Source organism: Dasypus novemcinctus, chromosome 21 (assembly GCF_030445035.2).
Source record: "Dasypus novemcinctus isolate mDasNov1 chromosome 21, mDasNov1.1.hap2, whole genome shotgun sequence".
NCBI classification, from domain to species: Eukaryota; Metazoa; Chordata; class Mammalia; order Cingulata; family Dasypodidae; genus Dasypus; species Dasypus novemcinctus.
In genome coordinates, this window is record NC_080693.1 from 23,637,177 (window position 1) to 23,653,752 (window position 16,576).

At 36.9% G+C, this 16,576-nt stretch overlaps 1 protein-coding gene across 1 annotated transcript in view; it reads left to right on the top strand.

Moving 5' to 3' along the window:
• Positions 1-16,576, top strand: part of STX8 (syntaxin 8) — a 274,018-nt gene that overhangs the window by 149,972 nt on the left and 107,470 nt on the right. Inside the window, exon 8 of the mRNA XM_058283489.1 lies at positions 13,604-13,705. Within this exon, the coding sequence (XP_058139472.1) occupies positions 13,604-13,705 (102 nt within the window). The remainder of the gene's footprint in view (positions 1-13,603; positions 13,706-16,576) is intronic.

Consider the following 16,576-nt stretch of genomic DNA (forward strand, 5'->3'; position numbering starts at 1 on the left):
TATCAGTTTTTTTTTTTTTTTTTTTTGTCTGTGAACTTTTGAAGAGGACTGGTCAAAGCTTTTGTAGGATGCCCTATTACCAGAATTTGTGGGATGATTTCCTCATAAGACTGGGGTTATGAGTTGTTGGGAGGAAGCCCACAGAGATAAAGTGCTGTTATCACCACATCATATCCAGGGTACATATTGTCAACATGATTTGTGACTGCTAATGTTGACCTTGATCATCCAACTGTTTGTCAGGTTTTTCCACCATAAAGGGATTCCTCTCTTCCCCTGTATCCATCCACCAAAGGGGCTGTATTAGTCAGCCAAAGGAGTGCTGATGCAAAATACAAGAAATTGGTTGGTTTTTATAAAGGGTATTTATTTGGGGTAGGAGGTTACAGATACCAGGCCATAAAGCATAAGTTACTTCCCTCACCAAAGTCTATTTTCACGTGTTGGAGCAAGATGGCTGCTGACATCTGTGAGGGTTCAGGTTTCCTGGCTTCCTCTCTTCCCAGGTCTTGTTTCTTTCCAAGCTTAGGGTTCCTCTCTTCCCAGGGCTCCAGCTTAAGGCTTCAGCATCAAACTCCAACATCAAAACTCCAACATTAAAATCTCCCAACTCCATCATTTGCCATGTCTTTTATCTGTGAATCCCCACCCACCAAGGGGCAGGGACTCAACACCTTACTGGCCAAGAGGTTTACTTAATTAAGAATCCAATATAATCTAATATGCCCAGAGGAAGAGATCAGTTTACAAACATAATCCAGTATTTCTTTTTGGAATTCATCAATAATATCAAACTGCTACAGGAGTGCCAATGCAAAGTACCAGAAATCTGTTGGCTTTTATAAAGAGTATTTATTTGGGGTAAAAGTTTACAACCCAAGGCCATGGAAAGTCCAGCTCAAGGTACCATGAGAGGTATTTTCTCACCAAAGTCAACTGCCATGTGTTGAAGCAACATGGTGGGCAATCTCTGCAGGTTTCAGCCTTCCCCTCTGGGCTTCCTCTTCCTCTCTAGGCTCTGTGGGTCCAGCTTCATACCAGTTTCAGCTGCAGGCTCGCATAGGGCTTGTCTCTCAGGGCTTCCTATATCAGTCTTGGCTCTCTTCCTGTATTAGTCCGCCAAAGGGGTGCTGATGCAAAATACCAGAAATCTTGTTGGCTTTTATAAAGGGTATTTGTTTGGGGTAGAAGCTTACAGTTACCTGGCCATAAAGCATAAGTTACTTCCCTCACCAAAGTCTGTTGCTATGAGTTGGAACAAGATGGGTGTGGATGTTCAGCCTTCCTCTTCCTCTTAAGGCTCCATGGTCCCAGCTTCTTCCACTATCAGCTGTGGGCTGGGATAAGTCTCATCTCTCTCCCATATGTTTACTTCCTAGGCTTCAGCTCAAATTTCCAACCTCCCTTTTCTGTGGTATGGTTTCTCTGTGCAGGGCGGGGACTCATTGTCCTACTGACATGGCCCAATCAAAGCCCTAATCATAATTTCATCACACCCAGAGAAACAGACCAATTTACAAACATAATCCAGTGTCTATTTTTGGAATTCATAAACAATATCAAACTGCTACACTTCCCAACATCAGGTGTAAGCTATCAGCAAGTTATGTTAGGTATAGAATCTAGTTAACGGTTTTTGTTTGTTTGTTTTGTACTTTAAAGATGTCATTCTATTGCCTTTTGGCCTTCGTTGTTTCTGGGGAACATTCAGCCATCATTCATACTATTGTTCTGTATGAAATGTCTTTTTCCTTTGACTGCTTTGTCTTTGCTCTTTATCTTTGGTTTTCATAAGTTTAAGTGTGACGCACCAAGATATGGTTTTCTTTGTCTTTCTCCATAGTATTCATTGAGCTTTTTGAATCTGTAAGTTGATGTGTTTTATCAATTATATAAAGTCACAGTCATTACCTTTGTAAATATTTCCTCTGCCCCATTCTTTCTCTTTTCTTTTTGGAACTCCAGCTACACATGTATTAGACCATTTTGAATATTTTCCCACAGATTTTGCATACCGTGTCCTGTTTTTTAACCCCACTCCTTCTTTTCCCTTTATGTTTCAATTTGGTTGCTTCACTTGTCTGTGCTTCACTTGTCTGTAAATCACGGATTCCTTACTCTGCTCAGTCAAGTCTGTTAAGTCCTTTAATTGAATTCTTTATTTCTGATACTGTATTTTCTATTTCCAAAAATTCAACTTGATTCTTATTTATAAATGCCATGTATTTGCTAAGATATCTCATGTTAATCATATTGCTGACTTTTTCCATTCAATCCCTTTGTATTTTTATACTAGCTACTTAAAGTCCCTCCCTAATAATTCCACATCTAGGCTATGTCTGGGTCTGCATTGATTGACTTTTTCCTCTTTTACCCAAAGGTCATATTTTATTGCTTTTTAAATATGTCTTATAATTTTTTATTTATGTAAGGCATTTTAATTAAAAGAACACTAGAGATTGAAGGAAATACTATTTCTCTCAAGGAAAGGGCACATCCCTTCTTGCATCAGCCTACTAGAGAGTTGGATGGTGAGGAGTTAAATCACTCTGACCTAATCTGTTGTTGCACTTATTTGTAGATATTGTTATCTTCCCACCATCTCATCAGAGATGAAAGAAGCCTTGGGTCTCTTCTCTCCTATGAAATGTTTGTCACTTTCTGTAGTTTAATTCGTGTGTCATCAGCTCTTTGATGGGTTCTGAAAACTATGATTTTTGTAGCTTAACCAAATTGTTTGTTTGTTTTGTTTTGTTTTTTGCTTTTGTTTTAGATTTGTTTTGGTTTTTAAGGTGAGAGTGATGGCCTCTTGTGACTTACTGCATCCTAATCAGAAGTATATCAGCACCAGTATAGCTGGAGGTTTCCTGATTTATTTGCTCACCAAGGTTTCTTATTTCCTCATTTTCCTCTTTCTTGGATTCATTATTCGTTTTGCTAGAGTTCATCAAGTAATTCTTTCTTAAAGGGTTTGCAGGAGAGAGATTAAACTTTCTGAGTTTTTGTGGTGTTTTGTTTTGTAGTCACTAAGTTTTAAGTTCCTTGAGGGCCTGTTTTTTTTTTTTTTTTTTAATCTTTTTTAATAAATTTCAAGCATCTAGAAGAGTGCCTGCTATAGAGTAGGTGCTCAGTAGTTATAGGCTTAGTTGGAAGGCTGATATCTTTCTTCTGCTTGTGAGAATATTCTACTTAAGCCTGTGGCCAAATACCACTGCTACCCCCTGGCCCAAATAGGTAATGCGAGAGTGATTCATGGGCATGACTGCTGCAAATCTCCCTCTCCAGATTCTCATCCCAGTGAATGTCTTGAGTCCTCTCCCTTTTATAGTCATTAACTCTGGGCCTTCCTTCCTTCCTTCTTCCTGTTCTTAAAATACTAGTGTTCTTTTAGCTTTTCTATCCATCCCTCACCCTTCACACCCAAAGCAGCTCTTGGCATATTTGACACTGACTGCAGAGTGTCAGTCAGGTAGGCATGGTATATACCACACCCTCCTTCTTGCAGTACTTTTCTGTGTGACAATGTTCTCTTTTGTTTGTTTCTTAAACTTTTTCTTTTCTTCTTGCTGCCCCTTCTTCTCTCCCCTCTCACTTTCCATCCTTCCTTCCTTCCTTCTTCCCTCCCTCCCTCTCTCCCTCCCTTCCTTCCTTTTTCTTGTTCTTTAAGTACTAGTTTTCTCTTAGCTTCCACCTTTACCTGTGCCTCTCCTTTTTCATTATATATATATGTATTTTTTTAAAATTAATATAAGGTAAAGCTGACTTTTTTTTTGGCATATAGTTCTGTGGATTTCAACACCTGGGATGATTTGTATAATCACCTCCATGAACAGGCCCCAGAGCATTTCCATCACTCCCAAAAACCCCCTCCTGCTATTCCTTTGCAGCCATACCCTCCCCACATCCCTAACCACTAGCAACCACTGACGGATCTATTCTCTGTCACTATAGTTTCGTCTTTTGGGGAATGTCATGTAAGTGGAATCATACTATGACCTTTTTTAGTATTTCATTTTGATTTTTTTATCTATATCATTTTGCATAGATGTTTTAGTATCTGCTCTAGGGGTGACAGTATACGTATTTAGCATTTTGCAGTCTACTTAGAATCAATATTTTACCACTTCAAATGAAGTGTAGAAACCCTACCGCTATATGTGTCCCCTTACTCTCCCTTTTATGTTGTAATTATCTTATGTAGTATGTGTACCTACATTGAAAACCATACATTATAAATTTGCTCTCAACCATCAAACATATATTAAAGAATTCCATTTCTGTTGCCCTTCCTTCATTCCTGATGTTCCAGGTTTCTTACTGGTATCATTTCCCTTTCTTCTGTCTGTAGTGCTTCTTTTAGATTGAATCTGCTGACAACAGGTCCTCTTAGTTCTCCAGCTGAGAATGTCTTTATTTCACCTTCATTCCTGAAAGGTATTTTTGCTGGATATAGAATTGCGTTGACAATTCTTTTCTTTTAGCATTTAAAAAATGTTGTTCCAACCCTCGTATCTATGGCCAGTTGATTTTTGACAAGGGTGCCAAGTCTCCCCAATGGGGAAAGAATAGTCTCTTCAACAAAAGGTGCTGAGACAACTGGATATCCATTTGCAAAAGAAAGAAAGTGGACCCCTATTTCATACCATATACAGAAGTTAACTCTTAAGTGGATGAAAAACCTAAATATAAAACTAAACTATACAACTTCTAGAAGGAAGCATAGGGAGACAGCTTCAGGACCTTGTTTTAGGCAATGGTTTCTTAGACTACACCAAAAGCACAAGAAAGAAAAGAAAAAAATAGATAAATAGGACCTCATCAAAATTAAAAAAAAAACTTTTGTACATCAAAGGGCATTATCAAAAAAGTGAAAAGACAAGCTACCAAATGGGAGAGGATATTTGCTCTCAGTCTTCCCCAGATTGTTCCCTTATTTTGAACTCTTTATATGTGTTTTATCTCTGCTCCTCATGGAGAACTGTTTCTGTCCAATATTAGAAGCTGGGTAGAGCTCTATCCTGTTGGCCTGTGCTACCCACGTTTAGGCCCACATACAGGTGGAACGAGAAGGCCTTGGTTTATAGTCGGGAGGAGGTAAGGAAGGAGCAAGAGCCTGTGCTTTCTCCTCATCTGGTCGACCTGGCCCTGTGCCCAGGTGTCACCAAAGGAAGTGTCTCCTAGTCGAGGGTGCACTCTGCAGCCTTCAAAGCCTGAGCGCTTCCCAGGGGCTCTGCTTGGGTCTACAGCGTTCCCAGCCAACACCCTGCCCAAGGATGCCATAAGTGAGCTAATACTTCTCCTTGACTTAGTCCCAGATTGGCATTTCCTTCTGTCCATGATTTTCTCTAATGTTTTTGGCATCTTTTTTCTAGGGTGGTGTATTATTAAAGGTCCCCATTCCCCTATTTTTAGGTTCAATTGATAATTTCACATGTGATTCTGATTGTAGGAAGTAGAGGGAGTTAAACTAATACCTCCAAAAAAGGATCTTTATTCTGTGTGTGTGTTTAACATTTGTCTTCAAATGTTATTAGCAGTACAAGTGAAAGGCCTAATAGCATGATCACTTTAGAACTGCCAACATCCATTTTGAGTCCAAAACATCAAATTTATCTGAAAATATACACAGAATTTACATATCCCTTTTACATAGAATTTATCGAGGTTGTAATTGAAGGTAGAAAAAATTATGAAATTTAAATGGAGTCTGCTACTTTGATACCATATAATATTCTGATTCTGTCAATTTTGTGTTATGCTTTCAATGTCAGTTTTTTCCCATTCTGTGCTGGAATGGTACTGAATTGTCTCAAATTAACACATTTTAGAAATATAAGCCCCTTCTTGAAACCAATGCAAATACTTACCAGGAAGCAAGGTATCGGTTTCTCTTTGGAGGCTCTATGGTCAGGAATCTGAAATAGTCAGCTGGTTGTTTCACAACCTACACTCTCAAACCTGTATTTAATTTGCTCTTAATAGACTGTGGTTAGGGGAATTCCCACCTTAGTAGCTAGTGGTGGGCATGGTGGGAATTCCCCCCAGGCTCCCTAGCTAAGGAAATCTCCCTCTGAGATGATAATTCTCCAATTCTATCAAACCAACCAACAGTGGCAGTATAAACCTTTTAAAAAATAATTTGGCAGCATGTTTCAAAATCCTTGGAGCAGTCATAATCACACTTCATTAAACTTAAGGAAATGACACAAAAGAAAGAAAATGATCGTCAGGAAAATATTCACTGACTCATTATTTAGAAGCATTCTAAGTGTCCAACAATGGGCTACTATTTAATGAATGCTTATTTAGTGGAATGGATATTTTGTAACCATTAAAAATTACAACTGAAGATTATGTAGCTGCCTGAGAAAATACGAATGATATCATGTTAAGGGAGGAAAGAAAAGGCTTATTGCAATTATATAAAAACATATATGTTTATGTAAAATATTGCACATAGGGAACACATAGAAGTAATTACAATGATTATTGTTCTGGGGTATTTAGATAATGGTTGATTTTTATTTTTGCCCTCTCATTTATAAGCTGCCATTAAATAATGTTTATAACTTTAAAAATAGTCTTTTAAAAAAAATACCTAGTAATAAGAAAAAGTTTACCAACCAGAATGAAAACTTAGTGTTTGGCCTAAGATTGAAACCTTAACCCCTTCAGTACATTGATTATGGATTTTGCTGAGCTGATTTGCTGCCAATTTTTTGTTTACCTCTCTCTAAGTTATACTTATGAATATCCACAAAGTATTTAAAAGTCTACCTAGAAACCCAGTTAACATGTAACAGCTGACATATATTTAGTGTCAGAGAAAGAATATTATGTACTTGACTTATAATGACAGAGGCTTATTAAGCCTGAATTTTATAATATACATTGAGGCATGAAAATATATCCATCAGAGAATGGATGTGGCTCAAGTGATTGGGCTTCTGCCTACCACATGGGAGGTCCTAGGTTCAGTTCTGGTGCCTCCTAAAGAAGACAGCTGGCATGATGGGTAGGCATGGCAAGCTGATGCAACAAGAGACACAAGAAGGAAAAACATAATGAAAGACACCTCAAAGCAGGGAACAGAGGTTCCTGGTGCCTACTAAAAGAGGACGAGCAAGATAGCGAGCTAATGTGACTGGCAGGTGCAGTGAGCTGATGCAACAAGAGATGCAGGAAGAAAGATATAATGAAAGACAAAACAAAGCAGGGAATGGAGGTGGCCCAAGCAATTGGGTGCCTCCCTCCCACATTGGAGGTCCCGGGTTCAATTCCCAGTGCCTCCTAAAGAAACAAAGATGAACAGACACAGCAAGTGCGAACAACAAGGGGATGGGGAGAAATAAATAAATAAATAATAAACCTTAAAAAAAAAAATCCTTCAATCCTGACTGTGTTTAGTTGCACAAGAACAATGTTGCATGCAACAGTACAACACAAAACTGTTACAGTGGAATATTCTGATAGGGCATGATGAATGGCCCATAAAAATATTTGCTTTTATATATTTTATATATGTATAAATTCTACTGTATTCTGTGCTAATGAGACAAAATCTGAACTGATATATCAAGTTCCTGCATCCTGTCTAAGGAAGAATACTTCCTAAACTGTGCCAAAAGTATCAAGGTGCCACATGATCTAGAAATCACTTCCTTTGAGGATCTGCTGAAGTTTGGAGCTAAGTGTCTTCAGCCTAGAAGAGGAAGACTGAGATATGTTAGGAGAATAGTCTTGTGAATGAAGGAACCTGGTATTGTGTTGGTCTAGAATTACTAAGGTGGACACCAGAAGCCAGCAGAGTTACAGCTCAGTAGAAAGAACTTCAGAAGTAGTCATCCACCACTTCAGCCATGGAACTGATTTTTTCATGACTTTACATCTTACCAGTTGCTGGCAGTATTCAACCAAGGGTTGAATATCCAGTCCCAGGGATATTGTAAAAGGGTTTCCTGAGAATGGGGAAGGAACTACAAGATAATCCTATGGCTTCTTTTAACTCTAAAATTTTTATATTCTAAGGCATTAGCTTTGTCTTTCCATTATGCCTTTTCTCTTATTTACTGGAAAGTCTTGAGCATTTCATAGTGTTGTAAACTTTTGACTTTATCCTGATTTACTTTTTAATGGAGGCTCAATTTACATATGATAAATGCACACCTCTGAAGTGCTCAGTGTTCATTTCAGTGCATTTTGACAACTGTGTCATGTGGCCATCACTCCAAATAGATTTAGAACATTTCTATCATCCTGGAAAGTTCCTTCATGCTCCTTTCTAGCCAATCCCCCTAACGGCCCTAGACACAACCACTTTCTGATTTCTGTCACTGTAGATTAGATTTATCTTTATAGTTCATATAAATGGAATCGTGAACTCCATATTTATTATTTACTTTCTTCTTTTAGCCGACAAAATGCTTTTGAAATTTACACAGTTGCTGAGTTTCTAAGTAGTTTGTTCTTACTGCTGAGTAATATTCCATTATATGATTACACCCCAGTTTATGTCTCCATTCTCCTACTGATGGATATTCAGATTGTTTCTAGTTTTGGTTTCTAATGAGTAAGGTTGCTATCTATATTCTTGTAGTGGCCTTTTTGAAAACTATGTTTTTATTTCTTATTGGTTAATGCTTAAGAATGGAATTCCTGTGTTATAGGGTAAGAATATGGTTAACCTTATTAGAACTGACAAACACTTCTACAATACCCTTTGTGCCATATCCTTCCCAATAATTACTATTCTTAGTCTTTAATTTTAGCATTCTAGTGGGTGTGAAGTAGTATCTTACTGTGATTTAAATTTGCATTTCCCTAATGACTAATGATGTTAAGCTCCTTTTCTTGTACTTATTGGCTATTTGTATATCTTTTTTATGTAAAACATCTGTTCAGATCTTTTGCCTATTTTTAAATTAGCTTGTCTTTCTTATTGTTGGTATGTAGGAGTTCTTTATATATTCTGGATACAAATACTTTGTCAGATACATATCTTGCAAATATTTATTACCAGTCTGTGGCTTGTTTATAATTTTCCTAAAGGTGTCTTTGGACAAGCAGTACTTTTTTATTTCTATGACGTCCAATCTTTTTATTTTTCTTTTGTGGATAGTCTTTTTGTGTCTTGTCCAAGAAATTATTGCTTACTCCAGGGTCATGAAGATTTTCTCCAATATTTTTCTTCTACAGCTTTGCAGTTCTAGTTTTTATGATTAGGTCTGTCATCTCAAAATAATATTTTTGTATGTATGTGGAGGGAGAATAGAGTCAAGGTTCTCCCCCACCCCCACCCCCAATATGGATATCCAATTATTCTAGCATTACTTGTTGAAGACTTTTGATTCCCCATTTGAAGACTTTTGATTCCCCATTTGTTGTTGAAACCTTTGTTGAAAATTAATTGAACACACATATATGCACAGGTCTATCTCTGTACTCTCTATTTTGTTCCATCGAAATGCTTTTCTGTCCTTATGCCAATACTGTACTGTCTTGATTACTATATAATAAATTTTGAATTTTGGTAGTATAAGAACTTCAACTTTGTTTTTTCTTTTTCAAGATTATTTTGGTTATTCTAATCATTTGTATTTCCATGTAACTTTAAGAATTGGCCTTACATTTTCTTTTTAAAAGCCTACTAGGATTTTGATTGAGATTGTATTGAATCAAAGATCATTTGAGGAGAATGAGCAGGTATCTTTAAAATATGGAGTCTTCCAATTGAGTTTTCTGTATATGCAATCATGTCATCTTCAAATATAGTTTTACATTTTCCTTTCAAATATTTTTTGCCTCTTTTTTCCTTGCCTTAATGAATACCATAGGAATTCTAATATGTGCAGTATTAAATCTGTTCAGTACTATATCAGCACAGATCTTGACTTGTTCCCAAACTTAGGGAAGAAATATTCACTTTTTATCATTAGTAATGATGTTAGCTGTGGGTTTTTCATAAATGTCCTTTGTTAAGTTGAGGAAGTTCTCTTTCATTTTGATTTGGCTTACAATTTGTGTCATGATACACGTTTGAGATGATCTCTTCTATTCTGATCATTGATTTTAACATCTTTCTTCTTTTCTGATATGTGCATTTAGAGCAATAAATGTCCCTCTAATTACTGCTTCAGTTGCATTCCACATAATTTTATGTTAGATTGCCATTATTATTCAGTTTAGTACATTTTCCGTTTTGTCTGGTGATTTCATCTTTGACACATGGGTTCTTTAGAAGTGGTTTCCTTAATTTTTGAATATTGAGAATTTTCCATTTTTATTAGCATGGCTTTTCATCATAATGAAAGGCTCCTTTTTTTTTTTAATCTCTGATAATACTCCTTTTCTTGAAGTCTGTTTTGCCTATAGTAATGTACTCATGCCAGTTTTCTCATGCAAACTGCCTATGCTTTACATTTAAATTGGGTTTTTTGTAAAAGCATATAGTTGCATCTTCCTTTTTTTCCCCTTTGTCTGATATCCTATGTCTTTTATAGAGAAGTTTATTATATTTATGTTTAATGTGGCTCTTGGTATGGTTGTGTTTAAGTCTACCATCTAGGTATTTGTGTTCTTTTGTCCCATCTATTCTTTCTTCCTCTGTTCTTCCTTTTTTACCTTCTTTTGGATGAATTGTGATTTTTTTAGTTTTTAATTTTATTCCCTCTATTGATAAATTTTTGTAGCTGTACTTGGTGAGTTGTGTGTGTGGTTTTCCTTTTCTTTTTTAGTGATCGCTTTAGAGCTGTATTTTTAAATATACTAGCAACTAGTCATATGTGGCTATTTAAAGTTTATTTGAAATAAAAGAAAATAAAAATATGGTCCTGACAATAGTGTAGAGAATGGATCGAAAGGTTTCAGGACTAGAAACTGGAAGATTAGTTAGGACATTATTTTAGAACTACTGACCAAATTTTTTGAGTATTAGTGACAGAAAAGGAAAGATCGAGATATACTGGAGGTATAGAATAACAGGAGTAGCCAACAAATGGAATGTCTGATGAAGGAAAATTGGAAGGGAGAAGGCAGAGTGAATTTTAAGATTTACAGCTTAGGCAAGAAAACAAATGATGGTGCCACTGAGACATGGAATATAAGAGGGGAGTCAAATTGTGGGGGAGGTGATGAAAACTTTAGTTGTAGAGACGTTGGGTATAGGTGATTGTAGGAATTCATGGTGGAGGTAAGTAGTAGGCAGTTGGCTATGTAGGTCAAGAATTTTGGAAAGCTATCTAGAGCCGAAATTTTTCAGATTTTTGCTTTAAGTATTGATGAAGTAAAAAATACATAAAATCACCATGGTAGTATAACAGAGTAAGAATATACAGACCTCTGGGGATTGCCAACATTTAAAAAGAAGAAGAGGGTCTTCCTTTTCTTCTAGATAGATGAAAGGAAAACTGGGAGATAGTATATCATTGAATATAAGGGAATATAGAGGTATGCATGAATTGTTAATAGTGGACAATTTTCTAGGTAGGTGTTGTATAGATAATATTTGAAAGATTTGACTTAAACCCACTTTTCCATGAAACAGCAAAGTGCTTTGAAAATTACTCTTTGCCTTTATATTTTAGGCTCCATTCATTCAAAACCTTTATCTTTTTAGTATTTATTTTAGTTTGCTGTGTACCAGGCAGTCTCCCAAGGATATGTAGGTGAAGAAAAGCCAGTTTCTGTCCCAGGGGTTGTCATACTCTTTCTGTAGAAAACAGTCATGTAAACACATAATTAGAATACAACATGAAAGTTTCTGTAAGTGAAAAGAGGTTTGTAGGAAGTGCTATGGGAGGCCTGAAGGACCATCACCCAGCTCTTTTGTTCCTTTCACTTGTTGTTCTTTTTACATAAACGTCCCTTTTCCTGAGTCTTCACCCACAGAGCCTTCAAAACTCAGCTCAAACAGCTTTCTGAAAACTTCCTTGTTTGTTTTATTTAACTCTTTTTTTTAAAAAAATGGTGACTTGTACTGGACAAAGTAGCTCCAAAGCAAACACTAAAAAGAGAGAAAGAGAGAAAAATAAAGGAAGGAGTGGAGGGAAAACAGAGGGAGGAAGGAAAACCAAAATTGAAAGAATACACTATGGTCATCATAAATTCAAACGACAGAAAAATAGAAGAAGACAGCAAGTCATCACCCAGGATCCCACCACCTAGAAATAATCATTTTAATTAATAACAATAGATTAACATCCAGCTATATCCCTATAGGTTTGTAAATATAAGAGGATGAACAAAAATAATTTTACATACTTTTGATCCTATTATATATGCTAATTTAAATTTTGCTAAGTGCTTAATTTCACATATAAAAGATTAACATCAAAAAGGATCAACTTCACATAAGTGATTCTTTATCAGAAATAGTAATTCCTGAATGATCCAGCTAAGGTTAAGAAAAAAATTACATACAGCATGAATGTTCTGTAAACCACAACTTCTCTAATAAAGAAAAAATGATTTAAAAATTACATGTAACCTTAAGTTTTGGTGATTTTAAAGATTTTAAAAAGCTGTGAGTTTCTGTATGTTTTACTTTTTTTTTTTTTAAGATTTATTTATTTATTTATTTAATTCCCCCCCTCGCTGGTTGTCTGTTCTCTGTATCTATTTGCTGCGTCTTGTTTCTTTGTCTGCTTCTGTTGTCGTCAGCGGCACACGAAGTGTGTGCGGCGCCATTCCTGGGCAAGCTGCACTCTCTTTCACGCTGGGCAGCTCTCCTTATGGGGCGCACTCCTTGCGCGTGGGGCTCCCCTACGCGGGAACACCCCTGCGTGGCAGGGCACTCCTTGCCCGCATCAGCACTGCGCATGGGCCAGCTCCACACGGGTCAAGGAGGCTCGGGGTTTGAATCGCGGACCTCCCATGTGGTAGACGGACGCCCTAACCACTGGGCCAAGTCCTTTTCCCTGTTTTACTTTTTAACAGCTTGATTCAAGTGCTGTAAGAGATGAAGAAGTCAATACCTTGAACTTCTTTTCACTTTTCTTCCCACCTCCTCCACCCCCTGCAACCACTTCTGATTCCTCAATTATAATTACATTGTTGAGTTTAGAACACGTGTACACCCTTCCATGTATTTGTTTATTCTTAGCTCAGTGTTTAAATTGATCCTGTTTTCCCTGTCTTTCTTATGGCAGGAACTCTGGACTTCTGCATTTTAGAGTTCCTTATTTTTATTCATCTCTTGCTTGGCTAGAGTTCATTATCAAGTCGTTTTCTCCATAAGGACCTTGTAGGTAATTCCTGAAGTCTTCTTTATTTACTGCCTGTTGCCTTTATATTCGAAGGATAACTTGACTGGGCAGAAATTCCTTGGGTCATGCTTTCATTCCTCTAGAAACTTGTTGACATTTCTTCCCTCTGTCTCCTGGAATTGTGTTAAAGCAGGTTTTTTAGTTTGTTTTTTCCTACAACTTTTTCTTTTTTCCTTTTTGAATGAGAATTGCCATTTCCAAAGAACATATATGAGTGCTGTACCTTTTCACTCACTGCACTTGAGAGAGTTATTACTAGGAAGAACTATCACACTGTATTACTTTGACGTGAACCAGGGTGTTTTGGAGTAATAACCTCACATCTCTGTTTTCCTTTCTAGAGATAATTGACGACCTTGCCAACCTGGTGGAGAACACAGATGAAAGACTTCGCACCGAAACCAGGCGTGTGAATGTGGTGGACAGAAAGTCAACATCTTGTGGTAAGAGATACCCATAGTTAATGGTTCTACCTCTCTAATTGCTCATGATTTACTCCGCTTTGTTTACTCCGTCCGTGTTTGTCTACTTACTGCTGGGATTTGGTTGTTCTCCTAATAGAGGCAGAGCCATATGATGAAGCATTAAAATTGCTAAAAGATGCTGAAGTCTTGTTAAAATAAAATGAATTGTTTTGTGTTCAGAGAGAGTATAATGCATTAACTTTTTCAGACTTTAGAATATAACTCTCCGTATGCTTACAGAGAATAATAGTTTGGGAAACTGTGTGGCATTATGCGCCTGGTGGTGCTGGAGCTTGTGTGTTTTAAGGGCGATGTCTTTTGGTTTTGTGCTGTTTAATCGCGAGCTTAATGGTTGAAGCTTGAACTGCAGAGTAGTTAAGAGCCCAGGTCCTGAACTCCAACGGGGTTCAGATCCTACGTTTAGAAATGTTACCTCTGGCAAGTCATGTTACCTCTTGACACCTCAGATGTAAAACGGGGACTCATATGACAAGGTAAGAATCACATGGAATACTTGCTTAAAATACAGATCCCCCGCCCTCCTTCAAAAATTCTATTTTAGGCAAGTCTGGGGTGGAGTTCAAGCGTATTCATTAATTAACAAGTGCGCCAAGCATTCTGATACTTGATTCTGATGCAGGCTTTTGCAAGTTTTAGATTTTATATTGCCTTTGCCCAGCGCTTTACATAGAGGTGAGTGATAATAAACGACGGTGACTGTTATGGTGATCACAGTGATTGTTATGTTATGCTCTGTCTCACAAAGATGCACCAAGTTTAAAACGCCACTATCTTTTTTTTTTTTACTTTTTTCCTTTAATTAGAGAAGTTGTACATTTATAGAAAAATGATGCATAAAATACAAAGTTCCGATATACCACCCTATTATTAACACCTTGCATTAGTGTGATATGTTTGTCACAATTCATGAAAGAGCATAATTGTTTACAATAGGGTTCACAGTGATATACAGTTCTATGGGTTTTAAAATTTTTATTCTAGTAACATATATACAACCTATAATTTCCCCCTTTTAACCACAACTACATTCATTGTAAAGTCAGTATCTTTATTAAACATTGAAAAACAGTAGAAATAAAAACTAATGATCCATGTACATGCCTTGCCTAACATTTTCCCTTTTTAATATGGAAAATATAATGGCTCCCCCTGATCTCTCCAGTTTTCAAGCAGGGATCTCTGTACAGGCATCACCTTCCTTGCCTGTGCTCACTGGTTCAGACAAAAGTCCAGCACAGCAGAATGCGAAGGTCATGCCAACCTCAACTTGAGAGCCTTGGAGGAAGTAGATCTCTGAAGGTCTACTTACTTCTCTGCCCCACCCCCCCCTTTTTTAAAATCACAGTTCTGCTTCCCATCCCCCCAGTGTTTCTTATCCATCACATTTCAGCCCACCCAGTAATTCTTTTCCCATGGACACATGCTTATTTCTGCTTCCTGCCAGGAGCAAAGCCACCTTGATTTTGCTCTCCCAGTCTTCTCACATGACTCTTGTCTCTACACTATATCTTGAACTTTTGGAGACAGAGAGATGTGGATTCTGGAATAAACTCAATCCTGCTAAAGCCTTATTTTCCTCAGCTGTTAAAAACGAAAAAAGAAAGAAAGAAAAAAAGGGTTACCTGGTTGTCAAAATTAAATTGGATAGAATATGTAATATATCTTGCACTGACTGTCTTCACTGGCTTTCCGTATTTACATGGAGAGTCGCTAGAGTGTAGTGGTCAAGAGCTCTAGACCTTGGACTTGCATCCCAGCTGCACCACTCACCAGCTTCGTGACCTCAGGCAAGCCACTTAACTCCACTCTGCCTCAGTTTCCCCACCCCTGAAATGGGGATAATATTGGTCTATACCATAGGGGTTGTTGTGAGGAATGAGTTAACAAATGTCATTGTAAGCAGTGAGCAAGTGTTAGCTATTATTATTATTATACATCAAAATAGAGAGGGTCTTCACAATTAAGTGACAGTTTTCTTGGAGTCTTGTCTTATGTGCTAAGCAATCACACTGCTATTAATTCAGAATGAACATTTTCATTGACATGTTGGTAATTTTTTATATTTGCAATATGTTGGCCCTTAGCACATATGATTCATGAAGTCATAATGCAGGATAAGAAGTCTCTTGTACTGTTGCCAGTTTATTCTCTTATGATGTTACCTAGTGTTGGTATTTAAACCCAGAAATGTCCATAAAATCTTTGAGCTCAATTGTAAAGTATTGTTTTTTTTTTTTTAATATAGATTTAGCAACTCCTAGAATTACCAATATATATATATTTTAAACTTGATATGTTTAAACTTGCTTAAACATATCTTAAAGTATGCTCATTGTAAATGTATCTTATGCTCCATTTATATTTAATTTGTGCATACATTATTAGTAACATGTATATGCAATGATTTCAGAAGGGAAAAGTGCAACAGTATTAAAGAAATTCCTTTAGTCTTTTAGTGGAAATACTTCAGAGGATATTCTTTCTTGTAGCTCTTCCATCCTTTTTTCTAATATTTACATAACAGTTCCATCACTATTACAGATCAACAGCCAAATAACAATCCTTATATCATTTCTGATGCCCAATACCTGGAAAGGAAAATCACTTGAATTTTCACTTTTTAAAGGAAAATTTGCAATTGCATATGCATTTATTGACATGCAATGCTAGTTTTTGCATACTGATGAAGGTTTAGGATGTGACAGCTAAAGCTCTAAAGAGGTCAGGCTTGTATTTGTGACACTCAGCAGTTCCCTTCTAAGTCTGATCAATATTAAGCCTATGAACCCAGGCATATTGTGGAATTTACTGAGTAGGTACAGCAGCCCT